The sequence below is a fragment of the Mustela erminea genome, chromosome 19 (genome assembly GCF_009829155.1).
Source record: "Mustela erminea isolate mMusErm1 chromosome 19, mMusErm1.Pri, whole genome shotgun sequence".
NCBI classification, from domain to species: domain Eukaryota; kingdom Metazoa; phylum Chordata; class Mammalia; order Carnivora; family Mustelidae; genus Mustela; species Mustela erminea.
Genome location: NC_045632.1, coordinates 43,079,821 through 43,106,367, shown reverse-complemented (window position 1 = coordinate 43,106,367; position 26,547 = coordinate 43,079,821). Strand labels below are relative to the sequence as shown.

Below are 26,547 nucleotides of genomic sequence, written 5' to 3'. Positions count from 1 at the left end.
CCCGGTGAGCAAGGAGCCCAATGTGGGACTTGATCCCAGGACCCTGGGATCATTACCTGAGCCGAACGCAGGGGCTTAACCAACTGAGCCACCGAGGCGTCCCAACAGTAAGGGTTTAATAAATGTTAACTGGTCTCACTATCCGGCTTTTACACTTTCAACACATTTGAAGTCTATTGTTAGATCAACAGACATCTACTAGTTCTTTTAGGATGAAGGCACTGTGTGAAGTGCGGAAGGTAAAGAAATGGGAAGAACTGAGCTCTTGAGCCCAAGGAGCGTCTCGGCTCTGCCACTGCCATCTATCAGGTGACTGACGACAACAGCCTGCAAACCAGTCTCTCTGCTTCCAGGCTCATTGTGTTCAATCTAAGTTCCTTCCAGCAGCCGGCAGGGTCTTTCAAAACACAAATTGGGACAGGATATTCCTATTTTCCACAGCCTTCCCTTCTGCCCTTACAATTAAGTCCCAGCTCCTTCACATTGCAAACAAGTCTGCTCCCTGCCTTCCTCAGAAGCCCTATCTTTCATCTCTTGCCCCCTGCCCTTTTAACTCCCCCATGCTAAGCTTCATCTCTTCTGAACTATTCCTAGTTCCCCCACCTAGCCTGCTGTCTCTCAACAAACTGGCCTGTAGTCTCTGAACAAGTTGCCCCTGCCTAGAACCCAGATTCCTATCCCTCTACCTGGCTGACTTCCAGCAGCCTTTCAGAACATCACCCAGATTCACTTCATCCAGCAAGCCTTCCCTGACATTTATCTCCCAAACACAGAGTAAGGGCATCTCCTCTTAGCTCATTCCTGTCCTGGGATGGAATATACTCTTGTAATTATAAGAGCAACTAACTGTCAACCTACCTCCCTCATCACAAGGGGAAGGCAAGCCCTGCATCTTGCTTATCACCAGGTCTTTGTCACAGAGCACAGAAAACACAATCTAGCATAAGTGTTAGGGTTTGTTGTGGAAAGAAGTTAACAGGTCAAGTGGCAGTGAGAACCACAATATGACCCATGCTTCAGCCACAGAAGGGCTCTATCGCAGACAAATGTGCTCTATCACAGAGCACTTCAAGTGCCTTGCCATACCTCGTTTGGTTAGAGCAGACAAATGACTACCCCACTCCCTTGCTTACCAAGTGAAGGACTGCGAGCCCTTTATGCAACTTGCATAAGAGCCATCACTTGAGTGAACAAGACTCAGGTAAGAAAGCAGCAGGAGATGAAGTGGGGGGCAGATTCTGGAGATGATGAGGAGATGAGCTGTAGGCCACACACATCCTCTAACAGCTTTTGCGTCAAGGGGTGACAAGGCCATGGCTGGGCTTTAGCAAGATCATTCAGAAAATAGATGATGGGCTGGAGAGTGAAAGACCGGAAGGAGACAAGGAAATGGGTTAGAAAGAGGGTGAAATGATGTAGGCACATAATGACATGGGCTGATAAGAGAATGGCCAGCACTTGCACAACAGTCCTGATGCAGGCAGGGTAATGAAGGAACAGGGAGGGAATACTAACAGCCACTTTTTATTTTTGCAGTGCCTCGCAATTCCCAAAGTGTTTTGTTTATAACTGTGATTCTCAAACACGGTGGCACATTAGAATCATCTAGAAAGGCTTTAAAAAAACACCAATGTCAGGGCACCTGGGTGGCTCAGTGGGTTAAAGCCTCTGCCTTCGGCTCAGGTCAAGATACCAGGGTCCTGGGATCGAGCCCCGCATCAGGCTCTCTGCTCGGCAAGGAGCCTGCATCCCCCGGTCTCTCTCTGCCCACTTGTGATCTCTGTCTGTCAAATAAATAAATAAAATATTTTTTAAAAAACAACAACAAAAAACAAAGTCCAGGTATTACCCCTCCCCCCGCCAAACCAGTTAAATCAGAATGTAAACTCCACTAGGGCAGGAATTTTACCTGTTTTTCTCACTGTCTGTCTGAACAGTACCCAGCACATGCATGGTGCTCAGGAAACATTTACTCAATGAATAAATGAATGCAAGAATGACTGTACCATTATCACCTGAGATCTAAGGGCATCTGTTTAAAACTCATAGAGTCAGTTAAGCGGCTACCCTCGGCTGGGTCATGATCCCAGAGCCCTGGGAGAGAGCCCCATGTTGGGCTCTCTGCTCAGCAGAGAGCCCGCTTCTCTCCGTCTGCCTGCAGCTCTGCCTACTTGCGCTCTCTGTCAAATAAATAAACAAAAATCTTAAAAAAAAAAAAACAAAAAAAACTTACAGAGTAACCAGATAATGTGAGTTACCATGGCAGCCCTGGGAAAAAATACTACCAGTTAGACCTCTGCTCTTAGGAGCTTACATTCTTTCTACAATAAGTAAAACTTTCTTATTTCTAAAGCACTGTAATATACATGTATCTCAATAACAACTAGAGGTTACTCGAAGTGAGCAGAAGGAAAAGAGAGGAGCCTTATTTAGTGGCTGATGAACTGACAAAAAGAAATTAAGGACCATGAGCAGAGAATGGCTCAGACAGATTCCAACCCTTATGAGATTTTGAATTAATCATATTGTCAGGGTTTGAGCATGTGAGAAAGCAGCCATATATTAACTAGCTTCCCTGCCCCCAAATATTTGGGCAGAACCCAAATGCAAGTACATACCAATGTATTATTCTTTTTTTTTTTTTTTTTTTTTTGAAGATTTTATTTATTTATTTGACAGGCAGAGATTACAAGTAGGCTGAGAGGCAGGCAGAGAGAGAGAAGGAGGAAGCAGGCTCCCTGCTGAGCAGAAAGCCCGATGCGGGGCTCGATCCCAGGACCCTGGGATCATGACCTGAGCTGAAGGCAGAGGCTTTAACCCACTGAGCCACCCAGGCGCCCCCCAATGTATTATTCTTTTCTGATAATTCCTTCAGTGTATCTGTTCTGGGTTGGTGCAAAGTAAGAGTTTGTTTTTATCTGAAAAAACAGTGGCACATGTAAATGGATAAAATCTGTTGAGTCAGATGTCCAGGAAGCTGCATAGATAAGGAACAAGGAGCCCTGAGTTCTTGAAAAGAATCATAGAAGTAGTATAGAATCACAATATCTTAGAGTGTCCTTTGTATCAACTCCCCTCTACCATATTGCCAACCAGCAGTCATCTGGCCTGGATATAAACTTTTCAATGATAGAAAACTCAGCACCCTCAAGACAGATCTGGGCAATTCTAGTTGTTACAGCAGTTCTTTATTATCAAATTTAGCATCTGCCTATTACTTACGAGTCCCTGTTCTGCCTTCTGGAGTAGTACACCCCACAGCACACCTCATCTCTCTTCCATTTGGCACATTCCCCAGATCCATAAGGATGGTCTTGTTCTCTCTAAATTTCTCTTCTCCAGCTTCACTCCCTTGAATTATATGACCTACGGGGCCTCCAACATTCCTAATCCCAAGGTCAAAGCAAGCAATGGCATCAATATACTTGCTACAGATTCTGAGGGTGAGGAAGAGCCAGTGAAAGAGCTTGTCAAACACGACTACCTGTAGTAAAAGTACTTGTAACCTCAGCCACTCTTCAGTCCTCATGCTCTGTGCAGGGCTTCTCAACAACACACTGTCCACCTATTGGGCCAGATAATCCTTTTTGTTGGGGGCTTTCCTGCGCATTGTACAATGTTGAGCAACATCCCTGGCCTCTGCACACTAGATGCCAGTAGCACCTTCCCAGATGTGACAACTAAAATGTCTCCATGCTCAGGATGCCTGGGTGGCTCAGTCAGTTAAGCGGCTGCCTTCAGCTCAGGTCATGATCCCAGGATCCTGGGACTGAGTCCCACACTGGGCTCCTTGCTCAGCTGGGAGTCTGTGTCTCCCTCTGCCTGCTTTGCATGCCACTCCAGCTGTTTGTACTCTCTCTGACAAATAAATAAATGAAATCTTTAAAAAAATAAAATATGAAAATGTCTCCAAACTCTGTCAAATGTCTCGGGGTGGGGCAGGGGCAAAGTCACCCTCACTTGAGAGCCACTGCTCTATCCAATGACTCTTCATCTGTCACTACTCAAAACTCTCCTCTGATGGTTTAATGGTAACTTTCCAGAAAGTCTACTTATGTATCAAAATGGCATTTGAAACTTTAGAAGTATTTATCTTTTGGGGAACAACATGCATTGGTGAGGACGTGGAGGAAAAAAGAACCCTCCTGCACTGTTGGTGGAAATTAAAACTGGAGTACCCACTGTGGAAACAGTATGAAAGTTTCCCAAAAAATTAAAAACAGAATTGACATATGATCCAGCAATTCCAGTACTAGGTATTCATGCAGAGAATATGAAAACATGAAGTAAAAAAAATATATGCATCCCTATGTTTATTGCAGCATTGTTTACAACAGTTAAATTATAGAGGGAACCCAAGTGTCCCTTGATAGATGAATGGATAAAGGAGAGGTGGTATATGCACACACACTGGAATATTAACTATTTAAAAAAGAATGAGGGGCGCCTGGATGGCTCAGTGGGTTAAGCCGCTGCCTTCGGCTCGGGTCATGATCTCAGGGTCCTGGGATCGAGCCCCGAGTCGGGCTCTCAGCTCAGCAGGGAGCCTGCTTCCCTCTCTCTCTCTGCCTGCCTCTCTGCCTACTTCTGATCTCTGTCTGTCAAATAAATAAATAAAATCTTTAAAAAAAAAAAAAAGAATGAAATCTTGCCATTTCCAACAACATGGATGGATTTAGAGGGTATAATGCTAAGAGAAGTCAGTCAATCAGAAAAAGATAAGGCGTTTTTTGGCAACCTGAACATCTGAATTCAAGTAAAATATTCTGTCTGACCAGGGCTATGTGAGGCAAGCCTCACATATCTGATCACTCAGTAGATTAGAAGGGCCTTTCTCACCACTATTTAAACAATTTAGGTATCTGAGAAGCCAGTGGAGGTGAGTGTACTACAAGAATGGTAGCTTCAGGATGAAAAGTGGGCAGGGGAGGCAACAGAATGGAGAGTGAATCTCAGCTGAAAAGGGAGGAAAAGGGGCGCCTGGGTGGCTCAGAGGGTTAAAGCCTCTGCCTCCGGCTCAGGTCATGATCCCAGGATCCTGGAATCAAGCCCCGTATCCGGTTCTCTGCTAAGCACGGAGCCTGCTTCCCTTCCCCTCTCTCTGCCTGCCTCTCTGTCTACTTGTGATCTCGGTCTGTAAAATAAATAAATAAAAATCTTAAAACAAACAAACAAAAACACTTTTAATTAAAAAGAAAGAAAAAAGGGGGGGTACAAAGAGAAAGGTCTGCTTGATATAAAGCCTTAAAATCTTACTTTCCACTTCACAGGCCATCAGAGGGAAGCGGGGTGGAGGAGGGGGAGGTACCTAGAGCTAAGACACCTGGCCCTTGTCTTCTCCCCCAGGCCTGACCATACATTCAGACTCTCAATAAACATTTACCACCAGACCTTGCACGGGGACCACATCTGGGAAAACACCACCGCACCCTCGGAATTTACGGGAGGAGACCTCCACTGACAAGCCATAAGGAAGCGGTGGGAGCGATAAAGGAGTATGGCAAGGCTCGGACACCCAATCGCCAAAAGCCCTCCGCCCCCCGTCCATAAGACCAGGCCCCCACCGCCGCGTAGCGCCGGACCCCAGAGGCTGCCTTCATCGAGCCCGTCTCCCCAAGGTTGGACCGGGTCTGGATGTCGCCAACCCCTGTTCGGACCTACAGACCTCGCCGCAGTTGAACTTTGCAGACTCTCCCTCCTTCCTCAGGGTTCGCCAACTCCACGAGCCTTGCTGAGCCGTGCCAGACACCGTCCTCGAGGCCTTGCGCGCCCGTGACGTCATTGCCATGCGCCTCTCGCACACCAAGGCACTATGGCTCTGGCGCGGCCGCCGCGGGTGCTGCGGCTCACGGTTCGGTTGCTTTTGGCACCTCGACGGGACCTAGCGGTCCGCGGTCCGGACGAGCCCCTGCCAGTAGTTCGCATCCCGCGGGCTCTGCAGCTGCGGCAGGAACAGCGGCAAAGCGGACGGAGTTCCCCGCGGCTGGTGCTGGCGCGACCTGGCCGGCTGCTGATCTCGGCGCGGCGGCCAGAGTTGAACCAGCCGGCGCGCCTCACGCTGGGCCGTTGGGAGCGCGCGCCACTAGCTTCGCGAGGTTGGAAGAATCGGCGCTCCCGCAGGGACTACTTCTCTATCGAGCGAGCGCAACATGAGGTACCAGCGCTGCGGGACTCCCCATCCGAGGGCAGCTTCGCGGCTCTTGGTCTGGAACCCCGCGTGCTGCATGCACTACAGGAGGCAGCTCCCGAAGTCGTTCGGCCTACAACCGTGCAGTCGCGCACCATACCCCCTCTACTTCGCGGCCGCCACATCCTTTGCGCTGCGGAAACCGGCAGTGGCAAGACTCTTGGATACCTACTACCTCTGCTTCAGCGGCTCTTGGGCCGGCCAACCTTGGATTCGCACAGTATACCAGCTCCTCGAGGCCTGGTCCTTGTGCCTTCGCGAGAATTAGCCGAACAGGTGCGGGCGGTGGCCCAGCCCTTGGGCGTCTCCTTGGGCCTCCACGTGCGGGAGCTAGAGGGAGGCCGTGGCATGAGTAGGATCCGGCTGCAACTGTCCAAACAACCCTCAGTAGATGTACTAGTGGCCACTCCAGGAGCTCTGTGGAAGGCCCTGAAAGGTCAACTGATCACCCTGAGGCAGCTCTCCTACTTGGTGTTGGATGAGGCAGACACACTATTGGATGAAAGCTTCCTGGAACTAGTGGACTATATCTTGGAGAAGAGCCATATAGCAGAAGATTCTGCTGACTTAAAAGACCCCTTCAATCCCAAAGCTCAGTTAGTGCTGGTGGGGGCCACATTTCCTGAAGGTGTAGGCCAACTGCTAAGTAAAGTTGCCAGCCCAGACTCTCTAACCACCATCACCAGCTCTAAGCTCCACTGCATCATGCCTCATGTTAGACAGACATTTATGAGGCTGAAGGGAGCAGAGAAGGTGACTGAGTTGGTGCAGATTCTCAAGCAGCATGACAAAGCATACAGGTCTAGCCACTCGGGAACTGTTCTGGTGTTTTGTAATAGCTCCAGCACTGTGAATTGGCTGGGATATATTCTGGATGACCACAAAATCCAACACCTAAGGCTGCAGGGACAAATGCCAGCCTCAATGAGGGCAGGCATCTTCCAGTGCTTCCAGGAGGGCTCCCAAGACATACTCCTCTGCACAGACATAGCCTCTCGGGGCCTGGACAGCACCCATGTAGAGCTAGTTGTCAATTATGATTTCCCTCTCACCCTGCAAGACTACATCCACAGAGCTGGTAGGGTGGGCCGTGTAGGAAGCGAAGTGCCTGGCACCGTCATCAGCTTTGTGACCCATCCCTGGGATGTAAACCTGGTTCAGAAGATTGAGCTGGCAGCGCGCCGGAGGAGAAGTCTTCCAGGAATTGGGTCCTCAGTGAGCGAGCCTTTGCCCCAGCAAATCTGATGGCAGCCAGCTTAAATGTGATGCCATTAATAGGAATCCTTCCCTTTGTCCTGGTGGGTGAGCACAGTTGTCAGTAGGATGCACTGGGCAGCCAGTCACCTCTCCGAAGGCCTGGTGAGCTGTTTCTGGCTTCCAAAGGTAGATGGGCCAGCACTGCAGAGTGAGCATGGTTCTTTGTAGTCTTTCACATGAGTTCTGAAAAATAAAGTAGATTTTTGACATTGTATTATGTCATAATTCCAAACAGTAAATGATGTATTTATGGGGCTCTTCTAATAATAGTTACCACTGGGGTAGAATTCATTGGATTGTGAGAAGATTTACGCTCCAAACAACACATCTGGGACCGAGGCACTTCCATTGCTGTTTTTTTATTATTTTTATTATTTCTTATTTTTATTTTTTTTAGAAGAATCTCTTTTTTCTTTTTCAGGATTTTTTTATTTATTTATTTGACAGACAGAGATCACAAGTAGGCAGAGAAGCAGGCAGAGAGCGGGGGAAGCAGGCTCCCCGCTGAGCAGAGAATCTGATTCGGGGCTCGATCCCAGGACCCTGGGACCATGGACCTGAGCAGAAGGCAGAGGCTTTATTTAGCCCACTGGGCCACCCAGGTGCCTCTATTTTTATTATTTTTTGACGTTTTTATTCATTTGAGAGAGCAAGCATGAGCAGAGAGGGAGAAGCAGACTCCCCACTGAGCAGGGAGCCTGATGTGGGGCTTGATCCCAGGACCCTAAGATCATGACTGGAGCCAAAGGCAGACGCCCAACCAACTGAGCCACCAAGGTGTCCCATTCCATTGCTGTTCAATTAGTAAACAGATTTTATTTCTTGCCCCCCAAAACATCCATTAAGCATCCCAGAGAAAGGGGATGTGACTAGCAGAGAGATTTTCTTCAACAGTGCCCATGGCAAGCTTGGGTATTCTTGGTGAACTCTCTCTGGGACATACTGGCAGAGGAAGAGAAGACAGACAGACTGACACAGAAGTATTGGTGTGCATTTCCAGGCTCTACCTTCTTTCTCATCTCTTATGGCAGGGGAAGAGAAAAGAGAAACTTTTTACAAAACTGGCAAAATAAGCATATAGCATTCTCTGCTTCATGGAACCTCTGCTAGGTTCCAGTTTCTGCATCATTCTATAAGCCTAAAGTAATGCACAGTTGAGAGTCAAATACTCCACAAAACAAAATACTTGCACACTGAAAATAATGAGGTTGCAGAGAAAAGAAATGGGCACGGGGCAATCTGCCAGGAGAGAATATTGTACTAAATGCACAATCATAGCTCTTTTTTTCATATGAAAAAGTTTGAGGCTCAGGGGGTTAAAAGAACTTACTCAAAATCGTACAAATATGACAGAATCTAGTCTACCTGCACTAAGGGTTGAGTTTTATACCAACTTTCAACATTGCTCACTTTGACTCTCAAAAGCAACCCAGTTTGGACAATAATTTGGTAACTCTATCCATGGATCACTCTGGCAGTACTGTTAAAAATAGATTCCAGGGCCACCTGGCTGCCTCAGTCTGTAGAGTGTGTGATTCAGTCTCTGGACTATGAGTTCAAGGCCCATGAGGGATATGGAGATTATTTAAAAATAAAATCCTAAAAAAAGAAAATTACAGGGATGCCTGGGTGGCTCAGTGGGTTAAGCGTCTGCCTTCCACTCAGGTCATGATCTCAGGGTCCTAGGATCGAGTCCTGTATCGGGCTCTGCTTGGCAGGGAGCCTATTCCCCCCCCCCACCTGCCTCTTTGCCTACTTGTGATCTCTGTCTGTCCAATAAAATCTTTAAAAAATTACAGATTCCTGAACTCAACCATTTGTCTATTCTCTTCTGCCTTCCCCAGAGATGCAGCCATGTCCCGATAAGCCTTCAGTAACCTTTCCAAGTCAGAATGATGTTTTCAGACAAATAATCTCTCTGGAGCCTTGGGAGAATCTAAGTGGTCTTCTGCTGGCCCACCTACCAGAAACAATCTCCTCCACGGTTCTCCCCTTCACACTTTTCCTCCTAGCTCTCCCCAAGGGCAGTCCACTCTAATCAGGCCTGACTTCCTGTGTCCTCTAACACACACCACATTAATTCAGGCAACCCTGGAATAGAAAGAAGATGATGTGGTTCTCAACCAGGGTTGCCCAACCTCTCAAATAGTAGTCCTGTCATTTTCTACCTCCAGGACACATCCCCTTTGCAACTGCCCTGGGAAACAAGCATCCCATCTTTGTATATTCAAGGTCAGCAAGAGGGGGGTCCCCTCCTAAGGAAGTTCATCTCTCATTGCTAGGAGGTTCTTGGCTGCACTATATCCAAGGCTGCCCCAAATATGGTTCTTTCCTGTGGGCCTGATCAGGCTAAGGGCAGAGCTGTCTATTTCCTCCACCTCTGAGTAGGACCCAATCAGCTTTTGTAACGTCTCTTCAGTTTGACCATGTTTTTCACCCACACTTCTGCTGAGCCCACACTTGCTCCTGTCAGTGGTAGGACTGTTACTACAGTATTTGCTTTTTGTGGGGAGAGGTGAATGTAATAATTAAATTGTCATTTTGTATTGTCTTTTTGCCATGAATTTGTTTTGAATTTTATACTAAAGTGGGCCCATCATTCCCACTTTGTGAAGCCATTCAGGACCCTCATTTTGCCTTGGAGCACCTTTAACCTTTCTCCCAGTGTCACTTTGAAATGTGATGAGCTTGTCCTCACATTCATATCAGGTACAAATTCAGAGTCCGACTTGAAGCCCTACCATAGAGCAGAGCACTTCTCCACTACTTATGCAACCTTGCATAGTCCCCCTTAACCTCTTGGTTTATCGAGTCCTCAGTTATAAAAATGTGAGGGTTCTATGAATTTACATTTGGAGCAGGACAAGTTCAAGAAGAGCTTGTCTTTGCTTTTATTTTCCCAGCTGGAACGTCTTCATCTCCGCTCCCTGGGTCCAAATCTAACTTATCCTTCAGACCCACTGCCAAAGAGCCTTCTACACAAATCTCTGCCTCTCCAGCTGTTGAATACTTAGGGTCAGTGCCGTACAAACTAGCTGTCTCTTAGGTTAACCTTGCCACTCAAGCCCATCGCAGAATGTGGGTTTCCCTTGCCCTTTTCGGTCCCCGGGACTATGCCAGCTCACAGGTATGCTCCACGGGGAGTGTTTACTTCACTAGGCTGGGGAGAGAAGTGTGAGGGCCCCAGCAAGGTGCTTCTCTGCCTCTACTCTGCTCTCCTCCACAAAACCCTGAGAGCCTGAAACCTGTCCCTCAAGTCACAGATTCCTTATGTGACCTCACTGGGTAGTGATGACCTCACAGGCCTTCTCACAGTTTCCGTGGCAGGGTAACTACGCAGACTGTGGTGCTCTCGGGGAAACTTTCCTACCAGTTCTCTACTGGATACCAATCTGTTTGGTTGCCTGAGAATGTCTGACCGGATCTTCTATATTCATTCTAACTTGTCCTCTGTCCCCTGGGAGGGCAGCACAGCAGGTAGGCTTAGGCCAGGCATCTGTCCAAGAGTCCCTGGTATACACACAACTCCACCTGGCTGCCACATGTTCCTTTTGGGCTTGCCCACCACACCTCAGAACTTAACCAGCTGTAAGTAAGACAAATGGCCTGGGGCCCCCTGAGGGACTTACAGTGTTCCTGCTCACTGCCGAGGAGTGAAACGTCATCCCTTGGGCAACTGTTCAGAAAGCTTCTAATGTTTACAAATGCAGCCTTTCCTTTTAGGCTACAAGCTTCTTCCATTCTGACCCTTTCCAGCTGGCCTCTTAGCAAAAGTCAAGTGAATTTTTGTCCGCAAGTGATAAATGGGGCAGGTTGAGGAAGAACCGTTGAGGCCTCCTCGTGAATCTCCACTTCAAAGCCAGGCAGCTTCGCCGTGCTGTTGCATAAACGTGCACAAGGGTTCCCTGAGACCACCCCAGACTGAGTGGCTGAGTACTGGGGAAAGGTGGTGTCATATTGGTGGGAAGAACAGAAGAGTCAAGGAGAGAGATGAGTGATACAAGACAAGAGAGCTGACGAAATAGTGTCCTAGGAGGTTAGGTTGACGTGAGCCTAGACTTCCTATCTAAAATCTGGTTCTGAAGCTCCTGGTCACTCGGCCTGCACATTTGGCCTTTTCCTAATCTAGGTAAAAGTATCAGAGGGCTAGAGGTCAGTGTGGTTGGAAAAGGCAACGAAATGGGGCCCAAGAGGAGTTGCCAAGGTGGGTGGGGTTTTAGCCCATTTATATTACTTTTCCAATATCTGAAAGGTTTTTCCATTAAAGCCTCAGAAGTGACAGACCTTAAGAAATGCTTTTTCTGCTGTGGAAGGGAGGGATGGAAAGGATCCTGGTGACAACTGTTTTCAGGTTCTACGGTTTCCTCTGAGAACGGGGAACAGATTTCCTGGTCTCCTGCTGCTGCCCTAAGCTCCAAAGAATCACTTCTGCAGCCATATTCCTTCTCTAGGGAACTCACAGAGGTGATAGGCCAAGGCTGTGTTTTGGATACAGAGCAGATTAAAGGGCTTCAGCCAGAAACTGGGAGAGACATGAGAAGGGAGGTCCTGGCAGGTCACTGTTTGTAGCAGAAAAGGCTGATGAGATCTGATTTTTCCTTCCAGCAGCTGTGGCTCCCACTTCTCCTCCTACACCTGGTCACTACCATGTCCTCTACCGAGGTTGTGGAGAAACCCAAGTGGGCTGGCATGGGGAGACATACTGCCTGGTTGGTGGCTACCGGACCTATGGGGATGCTCCTGTGGCCACCCCAGCAAAGGTGGAAGCAGAGAAACCAATTCCCAGCCGGGCTCCCAAGAGACGTCGAGCTCTGACAGAGTCGGATAAAGACCTAGGTTGCTCCAGCCCCAAAATTCGGCGATTGCAGCATGGTGGCCGGAGGATGGCCCCACAGAAGCTTGCTGGCTGAGCCACTCTCCAGGGAGGGAAAATGTTTAACCACCCAAGACAGCTAATGCCTCTTCCTACAGTGAACCCCACTGCCCATCATTGGAGATTAGAACCTGAGCCATTCTGTCTGAGCTTTCGTCGGCCAGGAGCCTCCTTCCATACTAACTGGCTATAGACAAGGAGTCTTAGGAACTGAGGCTTGAAATGAGAGGCTGCTCTGAACATCCCAGGGCTGAAACTGGCCTGGAAGAAAACCTTCTGTTTCTCTGCTCAATACTCCAGAGTCCCTTCTTGGGAAGAAGAAAGAAAAGTCTGTATTTTTTGAGCCAACAAGGATCCCAGAGCAGAGAGAGGGTTCAGACTGGTATCAGCAGGGGCCCATCTATCAGATGGACTCCTGTCCTGAGTCATTGCCAGCAGCCATCAACACAAACTAAGAGGAGCCGGGCTTTTTGAAACTGAAAAAAGCAATCTGTGTCTACCCAGGGAGCCCCCTGTCTGGAGTTCCAGGAAGCCGAATAAAGAGACCCAGGAAGACCCACTCCCCAGCGCAGGAAGAAAATGGAGAGAGTTGGGTGTCACCACCACTGAGGCTTATGTGCTCCTTCATTTCCAGCCCTTTCTGGCCCCAGGGGGATTTCTGACTGTTCAATAAAACGATTTTGTCTAACATATTTGACTTGAAATCCAGCTTGTCCAAGGCCAGGCCCCAAACCCTTTTCTTCCCTGGAAGTACATTCCCACATGCAGAACCTGTAGTCAGACCTTCTGCTTCCAAAAAGGACCCAAGTCCAGCTTCTAATGGTGCGGCTCTCTACACCTGTGCAGATAGGGCAGGACCTGGACGGGTTCTTTAAGAAATCAAGAGCCTGATGAGAACTTCCCTTTCCATGTGCACGTGTGCATGCATGCGTGTGTGTGCGCGCGCAAGTGTAAGTGTGTGTGTGTGAGAAGATAAGAGGCAGGTCTGAGGAGACTTTGTTAATCCACCCATCCATCCATTTACTCCATAAATATTTATTGAGTACCTACTAGTTGCTCGGGCTGTATTAGTGAAAAAGATGACAGAAGCCCCTCTCCTCAAGGCATCCACAAACTAAAGGAAGAGACAAAGGATATAATTTCAAATGTAAGTGCAATAAAAGTAAAATGGGATAAAAGGGTAGAGTGATGAGGGGCATGCTAGGTTCCACAAGGTAGTCAGGGGAGGCTTCTTTGAGGAGGGGACAGCTCAGTGAGGATGTGAAGAACTGGAGGAGGAAATGGCAAGTGCAAAGATCCTGAGGCAGAAGTGAGGCTGGCCTGTTCTAGGACCAACTGAAAGGCCAGTGTGGCCAGAGGGAAAAGACAAGAATAAAAGATGTGGTTGGAGAAGCAGGCATGGGCCAGCCCACAGCAGGCCTCATCAGCCACAGTGAGGAATGTGGATCTTAAGTGTGATGGGAAGTCACGGGAAGAAGTTGAGCAGGGTAGTGAAATGCTCAGATATAGATGCTAAAAATATCATTCCGACTACTGTATGCCATGGCAGTGGGGAGCTGGCTGTTACCAGCGGAATGTCTCGCTCAGCAGTTAAGGGGACTGTTGGTCCTAGGGAGTGGGGGTGGGGGAAGATCAGCAGAGAAGGAATAAGACAGGGTGTGTACAGGCCTGTGTGCCAGGTCTACCTGCCTTAGCATCCCAGATCCAAAGTGGGCACCATCAGCAGCTTGTAGCCCTCAGGCCCAGGTGAAGCCCCTCACCTTGCGAACAGCACACTCACCCTCGAGGGCCATACCAGCAAGAGTGTTGTTCCTCTTCCAGACCTTCAAGGTTGGGAAAGGTCCTGATAAGAAGTTTCCCTAACCTACATTAGAGGAAAGAGGCACAGGCCCTGGGGAGTTCCCACTATAAATCTCATTAACCCCCAAAAGACAGCGAATGCCTCTTCCTGCAGACACTCCCACTACCCACTGCTGGAGATTAGACCCAGGCTGCTTTCTGATACTTGGTGTGACCTAGGAAGATCTGCGATCCTGGAGGAGTCGGGTAGGTTGGCAATTCCCAAACATGAGACAACAGACTTAACCTGGGCTCTCAGGAAATCTAGAGATCCCCAGTACATATACCAGTCCTACTGAATACATTTTTAGGGTGGGATGTGGAAACCTGTGGTTTTAAATTTTTCCCATAACTCTGATTTTATAGGAAATACAAGTGAAATGACACCTTGGATGCAGTCAGCAAATTCCAAGACACAGGGGGGCTCTGAGGCAGGGTGTGCCATGTACAGCCTGTTGTTGCCAATCTGATAGGCCTCAGAGATAAGCAGGCTAGGTCGAGCAAAGGGACCACAAGTCTGAACTTGAGGCTAACTGAAAAAAATCACATATGCCACATCATAAATGTTTGGTCAGAGCTAGTTCCCAGCACCTGGTGTGCACACAGCCCATTCTCCCAGATGCCTCTGTTAGAAGATGTGGTAGATAACTGGAAACTTGTCCAGCCCCTTCATGGCATTCCCCAGCACAGGGCCAGCTCCAGCACATGATCAGTAGAGAATATCTAGACAAAGAGATGATGGGAAGGACTTGAACCCTCTCCTGGTGAGAGAGGCAACAGCTGGAAGTTAAGTCCATGGAACCTCAGTTGGACTTGGCCATGAGAACATGTGTAGCTGCTAGCCCCCCTACCTTTCCTTCCCTTCAGCCATGTTCAAGGCGGGTTCCATCCTCGGGCCAGGAGCCCACTCTCTCTGCCACTGCTGGCTTCCCCAGATGGCTGTCTTATGTCCCATGAAGCCGCACTGAAGACAAGGCCAGTCCAGTCCAACTTTGGTGAGCCTGGCAGTAGGGAACAGGAGATGAGTGGCACGTGCAGAAGCAGACCGGACAGACCTTACCAAATGGCTGGTAGTCATTCTCCAAAGTTCTCCCCCTCAGGGCCTGGAGTACCCACAGAGAGGATGCCCAAAGAGATTAAAAAACAAAACAAAACAAAAAAACTCCTGAGTAGCTCTGGCCTGGGGTCCCAGAGAGCCCTGGACATCAGGAAGCTAAGTACATTCCTCCACCACAAACTCAGTTCCACTGTCCTCACAAGTTGCCCCCCAAAATACGAATTCCCCTACCCAGTGTTCTGGATGTGGATTCAAGGAGGTCTCCAGACAGAGGGGCACAGAGGTCAAGAAAGGGCATCCGTTAGTTGGCGTAACTGCCTTGGACCCAGAGTGGTCTGAGATGGAGAACTGAATCAGAGGGCTCAAAACTGAAAAAAATCTAAGAGTAAGGGAATTCTGGTTCCGGATTCCAGCTCCATCAGCCGGCTTCATTGAGCTGAACCTCAATTTTCTCACCTAGAAAATGAGACTGGTTAAAAACCTACCTTGTGCAGGCGCCTGGGTGGCTCAGTAGTTAAGCATCTGCCTTCGGCTCAGGTCATGACCCCAGGTCCTGGGATTGAGCCCCGCACTGGGCTCCCTGCTCAGCAGGAAGCCTCCTTTTCCTCTCCCACTCCCCCTGCTTGTGTTCCCTCTCTAGCGGTCTCTCTGTCAAATAAATAAAAATCTTTGAAAACAAACAACAACAACCAAAAAAACCTACCTTGTGGACTGTTGTTAAAATGGATTGGACTAGGGGCACCTGGGTGGCTCAGTGGGTTGAGCCTCTGCCATCGGCTCAGGTGATGATCTCAGGGTCCTTGATCTGAGCCCCAAATCGGGCTCTCTGCTCAGCCAGGAGCCTGCTCCCCCCTCTCTCCCTCTGCCTGCCTCTCTGCCTACCTGTGATCTCTGTCGGTCAAAATAAATAAAATCTTCAAAAAAAAAAAAAAGATGGAATGGACTACAGCACATGGGACTGGTAGCACAGCCTGGAACACACAGTAGCTTTGGCTGCTCTGACAACATTGTCACTGTTGTCATGTGCCCTTGCTCTATGAAAGAAGGAAAGGCAGGTGTTGACTGAGTTCCGAGTCGACTCGCTCTTCAAGGAATGTTGGTTCAGCCTTTGCTGTGCTCAGGCGTGGGGTCCGAATAGGGTGGTCATGGCCTCACTGAGTTCACTGGCCAGCTTCAGCAGGGCCAGCCCCTGCAGACGGCAGTGAAAAGGATACGGACTCAGGCAAGGAGAAGGAGGAGGGGGGAAAGGTTCCAGCAAGCGTGAACCCAAGCAATAGGAGAGGCTCATCCACGTTTCCATTTTTAAAGAAATTACATTACCAAAGAGGGTTTTGATCTGTCCGAGTTCTCCATGATATGCCCCCCTCTCTAGGCAACCAAATGACACAGTTCAGAAGGTGTCATATGAATCCCAGGGACTTCCCTGTAGGACCTTTCTCAGTGGAACTCCTGTAGGCCCCGCCTCTCCAGCCTCCCCCAGCTGATGGCACTACCTCAAAAACATGGGACAGCAGGCAAACCAACCTCAGGGCCAGAGTCCCAAGCCCTGTGAGCTTTACACTTAAATGACGGAAATATCTGGTCCTGGGAAGCAGCCCCGTCAGACACTTCAAGCCTGCAGAACACTACTGTGATTTGCTCTGGGGACCCTGCGTACTGGATCCTCCATACTGCCTGAGATCAGGCAGAGTCTGGCTACAGGAGACCCAAGATGGACAGGAAGGCTGGCAAGGATGTGGAAGACAAAGGTGGGGATTAGAAAGGAGGCCGGTTGGAACAGGAGACAGACGCACTGGTGCTTACTGCACTTCTCCCAGCAAGGTGGACAGTGGCTGCCTTTTGAAGAAGGAAAATAAGCGGGCGCCTGGGTGGCTCAGTGGGTTAAGCCGCTGCCTTCGGCTCAGGTCATGATCTCAGGGTCCTGGGATCGAGTCCCGCATCAGGCTCTCTGCTCAGCAGGGAGCCTGCTTCCCTCTCTCTCTCTCTCTCTCTCTGCCTGCCTCTCCATCTACTTGTGATCTCTCTCTCTGTCAAATAAATAATAAATAAAATCTTTAAAAAAAAAAAAAAAAAAGAAGGAAAATAAGCTACCTGTTGGCCACTTCCAGAAGGGTAGCCTCAGCTTTGTGATTGGAGGATGCATGTCCCTGGCAGCCAGGCTGTCTTCTGGCCACAGAGACTGTTGCATCTTGGGAAATTGGCTCTGTCCATCCTCGCGGCAGCTGAACCAGAGTGACAGCCAGAAAGGAGGGGCAGCAAGGAGCCCTGAACGAGGATGAACATCACCTGGGCAGTGCTGGAGACTGAGGAAGCCCCTGGCTCTGCCCCCCACTCCCGCACTCTGAGTGTGTGAGGGGGCCTGTCACTCTGACAGTTTTCTTCCCTGCATATTCTTGTGATACACTAGAGAGCAGTGGCCTTGGGTCAGCTCTGCCACAAAAGTAAGCTTGGTCCCAGGAGAAGCCTGTTTCTATCACTGCGTCCTTGGCAGGCCTTGATCTATGTCAACACTACACTGGTGAGGAATTTGAAGAGAAGGTGCTTACGCACCCCTCCCTGGTGTCAAGATTTCCTGCACTGGCCCTGCCTCAGCAGCCCCACCAGTGGGAGGCTAAGGGAACAACACGTAACAAAGCTCTGGCTATAGGCAGCAAAGCAAAAGGAGGGCAAGAGGGTTTATGCCATTTGCTGAGACTGGAGAGACAAGCCAAACAAAGGAATCTGGTAGACAGACCTATGTGAGTATTGTAATGGCTTTCTTCCTAAAAGCAGAAATCCTCTCCAGATTTCATTTTTTTTTTTTAGGATTTTATTTATTTATTTGACAGACAGAGATCACAAGTAGGCAGAAAGTGTGGCAGAGAGAGAGGAAGGGAAGCAGGCTCCCTGCTGAGCAGAGAGCCCAGAGATTTATTTTGGTTAGTAAAGACAGGTACTAATGTAGGTCTTTCATAAAAGCAAGGTGGCATGATGCAAACTTTCTGAAAGCTGGGGTACTCATGGTTTTACTCCATTCTGACTTACAAAAGTTCTGACTTCAGATAGTGGAAAACCTGTATCCTAAGAGCAATGGGAAGGGGTGCCTGGGTGGCTCAGTGGGTTAAGCCTCTGCCTTCAGCTCAGGTCGTGATTTCAGGGTCCTGGTATTGAGCCCCCCATCAGGCTCTCTATTCAGCAGGGAGCCTGCTTCCTCCTCTCTCTCTGCCTACTTGTGATCTCCCTCTGTCAAATAAATAAATAAAATCTTTAAGAAAAAAAAAAAGAGCAATGCAAAGCCACAAAACTTTAGGTAAGAAGATGACAGATTTTTCTCAAAGAGAGATAGGTCTGGCTGCTCAGTTGGGGAATGGACTAAAAGTGGGGAGACCAGGAGGAGGTGAGAGATGAAAGTGACTGGAGCTGGGAAAGAGGTAGTGGGAATGGAGAAAGTACCCCTGGGAGATGTTTGGAGGTTGAACCAGAATGATTTGGAGATGCTGTTAAAGGGGAGAAGTGGGCAGAGGGTTCAAGGCGTCACCGATGACATTCAGGTCAGCTCTGGAGGCAGGCCCTGGGCTTCCCCCCTTGTTTCCTCTTGTGTACACTGCCAGAACCTGGATAACTTCTCATAGTCCCTCCCCCCAAATTGTCCAGGTCTGTCCACAGATGCTGGAGTCTTCTAAAAGGCAAGCAAGCGAGCAAGAGAGAGAGAGAGAGAGGAAGAAAGGGAGGGCGGGACAGAGAGAGGGAGGGAGGGAAGCAGGGGAGGGAGAAAGGAATGGGACAAGTCTTCATTAGTATGTGTTTATGTCCCCTGCACAGGACAGGGTAAAGAGATGGCCTCGGGCGAGGTAAAAAGAAGAACAGGCCACCCGGCTAAAACCCCCTTGCTCCTTGAGTATGAGCATTCACATGTCCCTAACCATATAAGGGTCTGGGTATGTCTGTGTTTCTGTGATTGACTTTGCATGCTAGTCACCGCAAGGCCATGACTAGCGGTGTTAATTAGCTTAAGGACCAAAGTGGAACGTTGCTGAAAATTATTCCCCCTGGCTGATGGTCTACAGAGATGGTGCCCACTTTCTCAGGTTCAGCACTGCCTGTCTCTGCTGGGCAACAGTTTCCTTCAAGTCTTGGGGTATAAGGCATATGATCCCTGGAGAAAAGCTACCCTCAAAAATTAAATTCTCCCTTCTTATTTCTCTGTCAGCAGCTGCTATTTATTCTGGATTTCCTCCCTACCTCTCCCCATTGTTTATACTCCCACTTCCTGGGGGCCAATTAAGAGCGGAACAGACAAATTGTTTATTCCTCAAACTAACATTTTTGTCTTGGAGACCAGCTGGTCCAAGAGTTTCTCTTCCCTTTCCACACTCACTGGCTTCATGAGTGAGCGTGGGGTGGCTGGCCAGCCATAGCGGGAGAAAGGAGGGAGCCAGGTCTGAGCTTGGGCTCGCCAGCCACCCAGGGCAAGGACATACCCCAGGGGACACTCTGCAGTGGGGCTTCCCAGAGAACCCTCCAGCTGCAGCAGTCAGCAGACCCAACCCCAGCACAGTGCCACCGGTTTGCCCTTCACCCCTGCCTGACTACACCAGGCACCATCATCTGCACAATCACTCAGATATACCCAAGCTGGCAGAGTTCTCCTCACTTCCTTTCTAGCGTGGTTTCTAAGGTCTCCAAATTTAGGTCACTACCCCCGCACAGGTCACTCCTGCCACCTGGAAAAGGTTCCAAAGGTGAAACAGCTCCAGAAGGTGCCAAGGTTCACAGTGGAACCTTGAGAGACTTGGGAAGAAGGAGTTTCGGCAGAGACCTTGAGGCCTCCCGGTGGTGGAGCTTCTGGGAGAGGATGAATTCCACTGTTTATATGTGGGATGGGTGTGTGTGTGTGTGTGTGTGTGTGTGTGTGTGTGTGTGTGTGTAGGGAGGTGGTTCCTGCAGAAGGCAAGTAGGGTGAAGGCCTGAGGCTGGGAATGAGGGTGGGGCCTACAGAGGAAGAACGCAACTCAGCCTAGAGTTTTCTGGAAGAGCTAGAGCCACAGGAGCAAGAAGGTAAGACGAATGTAGCCTCAGAACCCAGATGCCAGGCCTTTCCTTAGGAGCCATATATCTGACTTCAGTGAAGACCAGGCTTCCACACTGAGGTAGGTGGGACCCTGACCAACAGCCCAGCCTGAAGCTCTGGGAGGAATGTTGCTGGGATGGGGGGGAAGGGGTGCTCTGCTGCCCTACAAATGACTTTATTTCCTCCCACTCAAAGAGCTTGCTGAGTTCCTACTCTGTTCAGTAGGCCACCCCGGCAACCCCCCCACCCCCACCACCACCCCCCGCCAAGGTTGCTCAGTTCACATCCCAGAAATCTCTTCATTCAGAGGTGTAGCATCTCCTGAGGAGGGAGCTCTTGCCTCAGACTGACTGGGGAAAACAGGGGGAGGGGCGCCCCTGAGAGTTCCCAGTTCAGGCTTGAGTCCCCCAGGGGATGGACAAGTACACAAGGAAGTAATGTAGGGGAGAGAGAGGTCAGGGGCAGAGGGCCTCTTCCTGAATGCAAAGTCCTCAAGGTTAACCCCTCATTTCCAGAAACTGTCTCCTCCCAACCCCACCCTCACTGTGGCTCAGCAGCAGGAATCCCAGAAAGCTCAGAGTACTGGCCACAGACATTTGCATGTAGCCCTCAGGGTGGCTGGTGCAGGATGCAGGCAGATTGGGGACCAGATGTGGTTGAGAGAGGCTGCTCTCTGGGAGGAGCACCCCAAGCCTTCTCTCCTGGAGAGCAAGGTTAGAGACAGTAGCAGAGCAACCTGGGTTAGTCCCTCAGAGCACTGGAGACGAGGAGAGAAGGAAGAGAGGAGAGGAGTCGCGCAGAGGGTGGTGTCGGGTTGGCTGGGGGCGGGCGGAGCGCACGCTCTGCGCGCCCGGGTCCGAGATCCTGCGAGTCTGTTCTCCCCTTGCCAGACCGCGCTGCGGTGGTCCGAGTCGACGTTACGGACTCTATCGCCACTCTCTGTCCTTCGCCACCCCTCAGGCTCTCGACACTGGCCCCCGCCTCTCTGTGCCGCCCTGAGCAGCATGCAGCCCCTGGGCCTCGAGGGTACCCCCGCGATCCGCCGGCGACCTCCGCTACGTCTCCTGCTCCTAGCGCTGCTGCTGCCGCCGCGGCCTATAACCAGTGCCCAGAACACACCGGGAACCTCCAGCTCCCCGACCCCGCCAGCCACTCCCAGCTCCTCCGCCACGCCGGGGGCTTCCAGCGCCCCAAGTCTGCGGGAGCGCGCGCGAGCCCTGATGCGGGACTTCCCTCTCGTGGATGGGTGCGTAGGTGCGGGCGTGAGGGCGGGTGGAAACTGAGCCCACCCCAAAGCGGGGAAGGAGTTCTCAGCATGCAGGGCTAGTGAGGAAACGCCCTCACACCACCCCTGGACGCACTCTCCCATCATCCTTGGGTGCCTTTCCCTTCCTCTTTCATTCGGTCCCTGGTAGGAACCCCCAGCGTAGTCCTCAAGGGGTTCTAGTATAGTCTGGTGACAGTGTGGTCTGGAGGGGTCATTCCCTGCACCAACCGTGGCCCAGGTCTTGCTTGATCCCAAAGCCCAAGGAACCCACCCATTTCACCCTAACCCGACCTTGCCTTGCCCTCCCTCTAGCCACAACGACATGCCCCTTGTTCTGAGGCAGTTTTACGGCAACAGACTACAGGATGTCAATCTGCGCAATTTCAGCCATGGCCACACCAGCCTGGACAGGCTTAGAGATGGTCTCGTGGGCGCCCAGGTACCACAGGGACGGACGGAAGGGCTGAGAGGGAGTGTGAGGACCCCAGAGACCACAGGTTAGTCACATGGGAACTCAGTTATAGTAGGGCCTCCCAAAATACCACAACATGGATGCTGGGTCCTGCAGGGGTCACAGTGAATTCGTTTGGTGAGCATCCACAGACCACAGAGCAAGCAATGCATTATAAGTGACCACTTCTGCTCTGTGGGCTGTGAAGGCAAGAAGCCCAGGGAGCTTGAAAGCAACCCCTGGCCAAACCAACCCATGGCCTTCCCCCAGTTCTGGTCAGCCTACGTCCCCTGCCAGACACAGGAACGGGATGCCTTGCGCCTCACCCTGGAGCAGATCGACCTCATCCACCGCATGTGTGCCTCCTATTCTGAGTTGGAGCTTGTGACCTCAGTTCAAGGTAGGCAGATGGGTGGAGACTGTTAGGGACTTGTCCGAATACCCCAGCCTCTGAAAGTGATCCCTCTGACCTACCTGTCCCCAGCTCTGAACAACACCCGGAAGTTGGCTTGCCTCATTGGTGTGGAGGGTGGCCACTCACTGGACAGTAGCCTTTCCGTCTTGCGTTCCTTCTATGTGCTGGGTGTGCGCTACCTGACATTCACTCACACCTGCAACACACCATGGTGAGCACAGTGTAAATGGTATGCGTGTCCACTGATGCAGGCATCTGCCCGAGATCACACTGGGGCTCAGACCAAGCTTTACCCCTGGGATCTGGCACTGACCCTGGAGTGGGAGGGGAGCAGGGGTTCCCAGAGCAAGACTGACTTCCCAGTAGGGACCACCTTGTGCCAGGCACAGCCCAGCTTGGGTCCCTGCTCTTGCTGCAGGGGGATGCAGTTCTAGAGGATTCAGTGGGCTCTTGTGGCCAAGTCAGGGCCACCATTCAGACTGCCTCCTGGTCATCCTGCAGGGCAGAGAGCTCAGCTAAGGGCATCCATTCCTTCTACAACAACGTCACTGGGCTGACCAGGTTCGGTGAGGTGAGGATCCTAGCTCCATACCCTGCCCCCTGTGAATGTGCATGCCCCACCAGTTCCCTACAGAAAAATTCATGGTCAAGTGCACCCCTGATGCCCTTTCCCCAACCTATCACTGCAGAAAGTGGTGCTGGAAATGAACCGCTTGGGCATGATGGTCGATTTGTCCCATGTCTCAGACACTGTGGCTCGGAGAGCCTTGGAAGTGTCACGGGCACCTGTGATCTTCTCCCACTCGGCTGCCCGAGGTGTGTGCAAGAATGCCAGGAACGTTCCTGATGATATCCTACAGCTTCTGGTGAGAGACTGCCCGGGCCCTCAAACCAAGAGCCCTTGAACCTGAGCCCCTGTTCCCTCAACTTTCCCAAACCCTAGGCTGAACATCTGCCTCACAAACCCACAGTCCATAGCCCCTGAATTCTTGCACTCAGGTGTGGGGGTTCTAAGCAGTAAATACTGCAAGACATTTCCATCCCAACCAGAGTGGAGACTCCTCCATTTACACAAACCTTGAGGTGAAGTCTCCTTTGATGTCAAACCCAGAGCTGAACACCTTCTTCACGGGAGCCTAGAGGCAGGTGGGTATTTCGGGGGCAAAGCTGAGTGTCCATTTGTCCACCCCTGCAGAAGAAGAATGGTGGCATCGTGATGGTGACTTTGTCAGTGGGGGTGCTGCAATGCAACCCATTAGCCAACGTGTCCACTGTGGCAGGTAAGCCCTGCCTGGGCTCTCTGAAGGGCTCTGATTTGCACCTGAAGCCTTGTGGCGGGGAGGCTCAGTACAGCCCCAGTGGTCTCACTCATTCTTGGCTGCAGGCACAGCTCCTAAAAACTCAGTGATGAATGGTATAAAACACCTTGGTGCCATTTGGAACTGAAGACACAGAGTTGGTAACTATGATCCTCACGGGCATAAGGGAGGCATTCACACATAGAGCCCAGGTGCCAACCATCTGTGCCTCTGCAGGGGCTCCCAGAGCTTCCTGCCCCTGCCTCTGACCAAGGGACTGGGCAGCCCCGTAAGTCTCTGTGGTCTTTGTCAGTTGTATTCTTCGTCCCCCGTCATTCTCCACACCCATGGAAAGGAGCCACCATGGTTCTCAAGGAGACTGGAGGCAGGGTGATTCTGGATCAGAAGAAGCCCAAATGGGGTCTACTCCAAATCTAAATTCCAGTCTAGAGTCAACTGGCATCCGCCTCGAGTTGGCACACTGGGTGCCAGGCCATGAAGGGACTGGCCTGTGCGGCCTATAGGCTACAAGAAGGGGAATTGGTATAGTGTGGTCCCCATCCCACCCCTGCCCTGGAAGCCCCACGCTGCTGACTCTCCATCCCCCAGATCACTTTGACTACATCAGGGCAATCATTGGATCCAAGTTCATTGGGATTGGCGGAGATTATGATGGGGTCAGAGGGTAAGTGCTTCCCTATGGCTTGTCTAAGACTCGCTGTGCTACAGTAGGGCCTTGATAGTCACTGTGCCCACCACACTGTGGTCCTTACAGTTTTAGGCCCACCTTGCCTTTCCCCACACCCAGAGTCTATTTCCTGGGCCTTACTGCTTGTTTGCAACCCTTGGCCCCACTCTAGGTCATCATCTGCCCACCCTTAGTGCCAGCAGAGCCATTTTTAAGTTTTATTTAAGTAATCTTTACAACGCAATGTGGGGCTTCAACCCATGACCCCAAGATCAAGAGTCACATGCTCTTCCGACCAAGCCATCCAGGGTGCCCTGACCCACTGCTTCTGAGCAGACTCTTAGCAAGGTCTGGTGTGAACTGAGCATTTCCTCTGCCTGCAGCTGGGTCTGTGCCTGCAGGAGGTCAACCCAGTTCTTTTTTTTTTTTTTTTTTTAAGATTTTATTTATTTATTTGACAGATGGAGATCACAAGTAGGCAGAGAGGCAGGCAGAGAGAGAGGGAGGAAGCAGGCTCCCTTCTGAGCAGAGAGCCCGATGTGGGGCTCAATCCCAGGACCCTGAGATCATGACCTGAGCTGAGGGCAGAGGCTTTAACCCACTGAGCCACCCAGGTGCCCCTCAACCCAGTTCTTAAAAAGCTTCTCTTCTTTTTATAAATGGAGGGAAATTTTGTATTCAGTGAAAAACACAGATCATTGTGTTTTTTTGTTTTTGTTTTAAATGGGGCTTGAACTCATGACTCTGAGATCAAGATCTGAGCTGAGATCAAGAGTGGGATGCTTAACTGACTGAGCCCCCCAGGTGCTCCAACATAGATCTTAATAGTACAATTCAATGAGTTTTTATGACGACTCCAAGTGGTTAGGAGCTTCCTTCTGCAGTATAACGAGCAGGTCTGAATCACTTACCCTCTTCAGGTCTCCCTTTCCCATATCTGACCAAAGCTAGGGTTCAGTAGACCTGGACACAGAGGGCTGTGGTTCTGAGTCATGAACAGGGAACAGGGCCGAGGTTCCACAGCTGGCTGGCTCGCGGCCACTCAGGTTCCCTCAGGGGCTGGAGGACGTGTCCATGTACCCGGTTCTGATAGAGGAGTTGCTGAGTCGCGGCTGGAGTGAGGAAGAGCTCCAGGGTGTCCTTCGCGGAAATCTGCTGCGGGTCTTCAGACAGGTGGAGCAGGTATGCTGGGCTGGGCAAAAGAGTAGCACAGGGGTCTGAGCAAGTGTGTTGGAGCTGCTATGGGAGCTGCTGACCATGGACTCCTACCTCCAGGTACGGGAGGCAAGCAAGGGGCAAAGCCCGCTGGAGGATGAGATCCCGGATGAGCAGCTGGGCAGCTCTTGCCGCTCTGTTCTCTCACGTCTGCACCAGACACGGTACCTGGCTCCAGACCAGAAACTAACTGAGCCTTCAGAGCACTGGACACCTAAGTGGTCACCTAGACAATCATTGTCAAGATCTCCCCCCAGAATGGCTCCAGGCCTCACAGTTACTGCTGCCTGTTTAATCCTCATTCTGTGGTTCTGGTGACCCAGTTAATCCTACCAGATGTTACTACGGCAGCTACAGACACTGCACAATGTTCCCCCCGTCATGCAGGCACAAACATTTCCTGAAAATAAATGTTTTACACATGGAACCAGGCATGAGTATCCTTCTCTGGGCGGGGGGGTTGGATGGTGGCACAGGATCCCAGTTCTGGTGGTTGGTGGGGACCCTGCAGTCAACTACCAGTTACTCAGGTAAGACCTGAGTCTCACTAGCATGACCCAAGAAGACCCCAATGGTTGGGCTCAGCACTGGAAGAAGACAGTGGATGACACATGCTCCAGCTTTGGGAGAATGGATCTTCCTCTGGGTTGCCTCTCAATAGCTCACTCAGTCCACATCCTGACCCACTGACCACAGCCTGGGGATCTTTTCTTTTTTTTTTTTTTTTGTTTAAGATTTTGTTTTATTTATTTGAAAGAGATAGAAAGCACACAAGCAGGAGGAGTGGCAGGCAGAGAGAGGGAGAAGGAGAAGCAGACTTCCCAGTGATCAGGGAGTCCGATGTGGGGCTCGATCCCAGGACCCTGGGATTGTGACCTGAACTGAAGGCAGACGCTTAACGACTGAGCTACCCAGGTGCCCCACAACCTGGGGATCCTTAAGGGAACTCC

The 26,547-nt window shown here is 50.6% G+C and overlaps 4 protein-coding genes across 10 annotated transcripts in view; 3 read left to right on the top strand and 1 right to left on the bottom strand.

Annotated features, from left to right (window-relative positions):
* The window catches only part of DUS2 (dihydrouridine synthase 2), a 51,735-nt gene extending 45,938 nt beyond the window's left edge, over window positions 1-5,797 (bottom strand). For 2 of the 5 annotated variants that reach the window (XM_032324910.1, XM_032324916.1), the window contains exon 1: window positions 5,666-5,797. The gene's annotated coding sequence lies outside the window, so the exon portion shown is untranslated. Of the gene's footprint in view, window positions 1-1,133; window positions 1,590-1,642; window positions 1,666-2,842; window positions 2,919-5,665 lie in introns of those variants that run through there. The other 3 variants (XM_032324911.1, XM_032324915.1, XM_032324913.1) reach the window with 3 other exon arrangements.
* On the top strand, window positions 5,794-7,658 carry DDX28 (DEAD-box helicase 28). Its single transcript, XM_032324909.1, has one exon. The coding sequence runs from the start codon at window positions 5,813-5,815 to the stop codon at window positions 7,430-7,432; it is 1,620 nt and encodes a 539-aa protein (XP_032180800.1). The 5' UTR covers window positions 5,794-5,812; the 3' UTR covers window positions 7,433-7,658.
* A 1,515-nt stretch (window positions 7,659-9,173) lies between these two features.
* Window positions 9,174-13,000, top strand: DPEP2NB (DPEP2 neighbor). Its single transcript, XM_032326333.1, has 2 exons — window positions 9,174-10,921; window positions 12,050-13,000. The coding sequence occupies exons 1-2, from the start codon at window positions 10,855-10,857 to the stop codon at window positions 12,352-12,354; spliced, it is 372 nt and encodes a 123-aa protein (XP_032182224.1). The 5' UTR covers window positions 9,174-10,854; the 3' UTR covers window positions 12,355-13,000.
* Window positions 13,001-17,850: 4,850 nt separating this feature from the next.
* LOC116579987 (dipeptidase 2-like) lies at window positions 17,851-26,019 on the top strand. 3 transcript variants are annotated; one of them, XM_032326011.1, is made up of 11 exons: window positions 17,851-17,951; window positions 21,224-21,509; window positions 21,843-21,969; window positions 22,252-22,381; window positions 22,466-22,607; window positions 22,898-22,967; window positions 23,086-23,262; window positions 23,592-23,676; window positions 24,304-24,379; window positions 25,429-25,564; window positions 25,658-26,019. In XM_032326011.1, exons 2-11 carry the CDS (start codon window positions 21,268-21,270, stop codon window positions 25,913-25,915), a joined length of 1,443 nt encoding a protein of 480 aa, XP_032181902.1. In that variant the 5' UTR covers window positions 17,851-17,951; window positions 21,224-21,267; the 3' UTR covers window positions 25,916-26,019. The 3 variants fall into 3 exon arrangements, with proteins under 3 accessions (XP_032181902.1, XP_032181903.1, XP_032181901.1); XM_032326012.1 differs by lacking the exon at window positions 17,851-17,951 and adding an exon at window positions 20,188-20,342 and having other exon boundaries at window positions 22,279-22,381; XM_032326010.1 differs by lacking the exon at window positions 17,851-17,951 and adding an exon at window positions 20,188-20,342.
* Window positions 26,020-26,547: the final 528 nt, after the last annotated feature.

Bases quoted from the DNA above. Each gene is read 5' to 3' on its own strand.
- DDX28 (XM_032324909.1), top strand. From the start codon at position 5,813: ATGGCTCTGGCGCGGCCGCCGCGGGTGCTGCGGCTCACGGTTCGGTTG.
- DPEP2NB (XM_032326333.1), top strand. From the start codon at position 10,855: ATGTCTGACCGGATCTTCTATATTCATTCTAACTTGTCCTCTGTCCCC. The intron at 10,922-12,049 runs GTAGGCTTAGGC...TTTTCCTTCCAG, and splicing joins CTGGGAGGGCAGCACAGCAG to CAGCTGTGGCTCCCACTTCT.
- LOC116579987 (XM_032326011.1), top strand. From the start codon at position 21,268: ATGCAGCCCCTGGGCCTCGAGGGTACCCCCGCGATCCGCCGGCGACCT. The intron at 21,970-22,251 runs GTACCACAGGGA...GCCTTCCCCCAG, and splicing joins ATGGTCTCGTGGGCGCCCAG to TTCTGGTCAGCCTACGTCCC. The intron at 22,382-22,465 runs GTAGGCAGATGG...ACCTGTCCCCAG, and splicing joins GCTTGTGACCTCAGTTCAAG to CTCTGAACAACACCCGGAAG.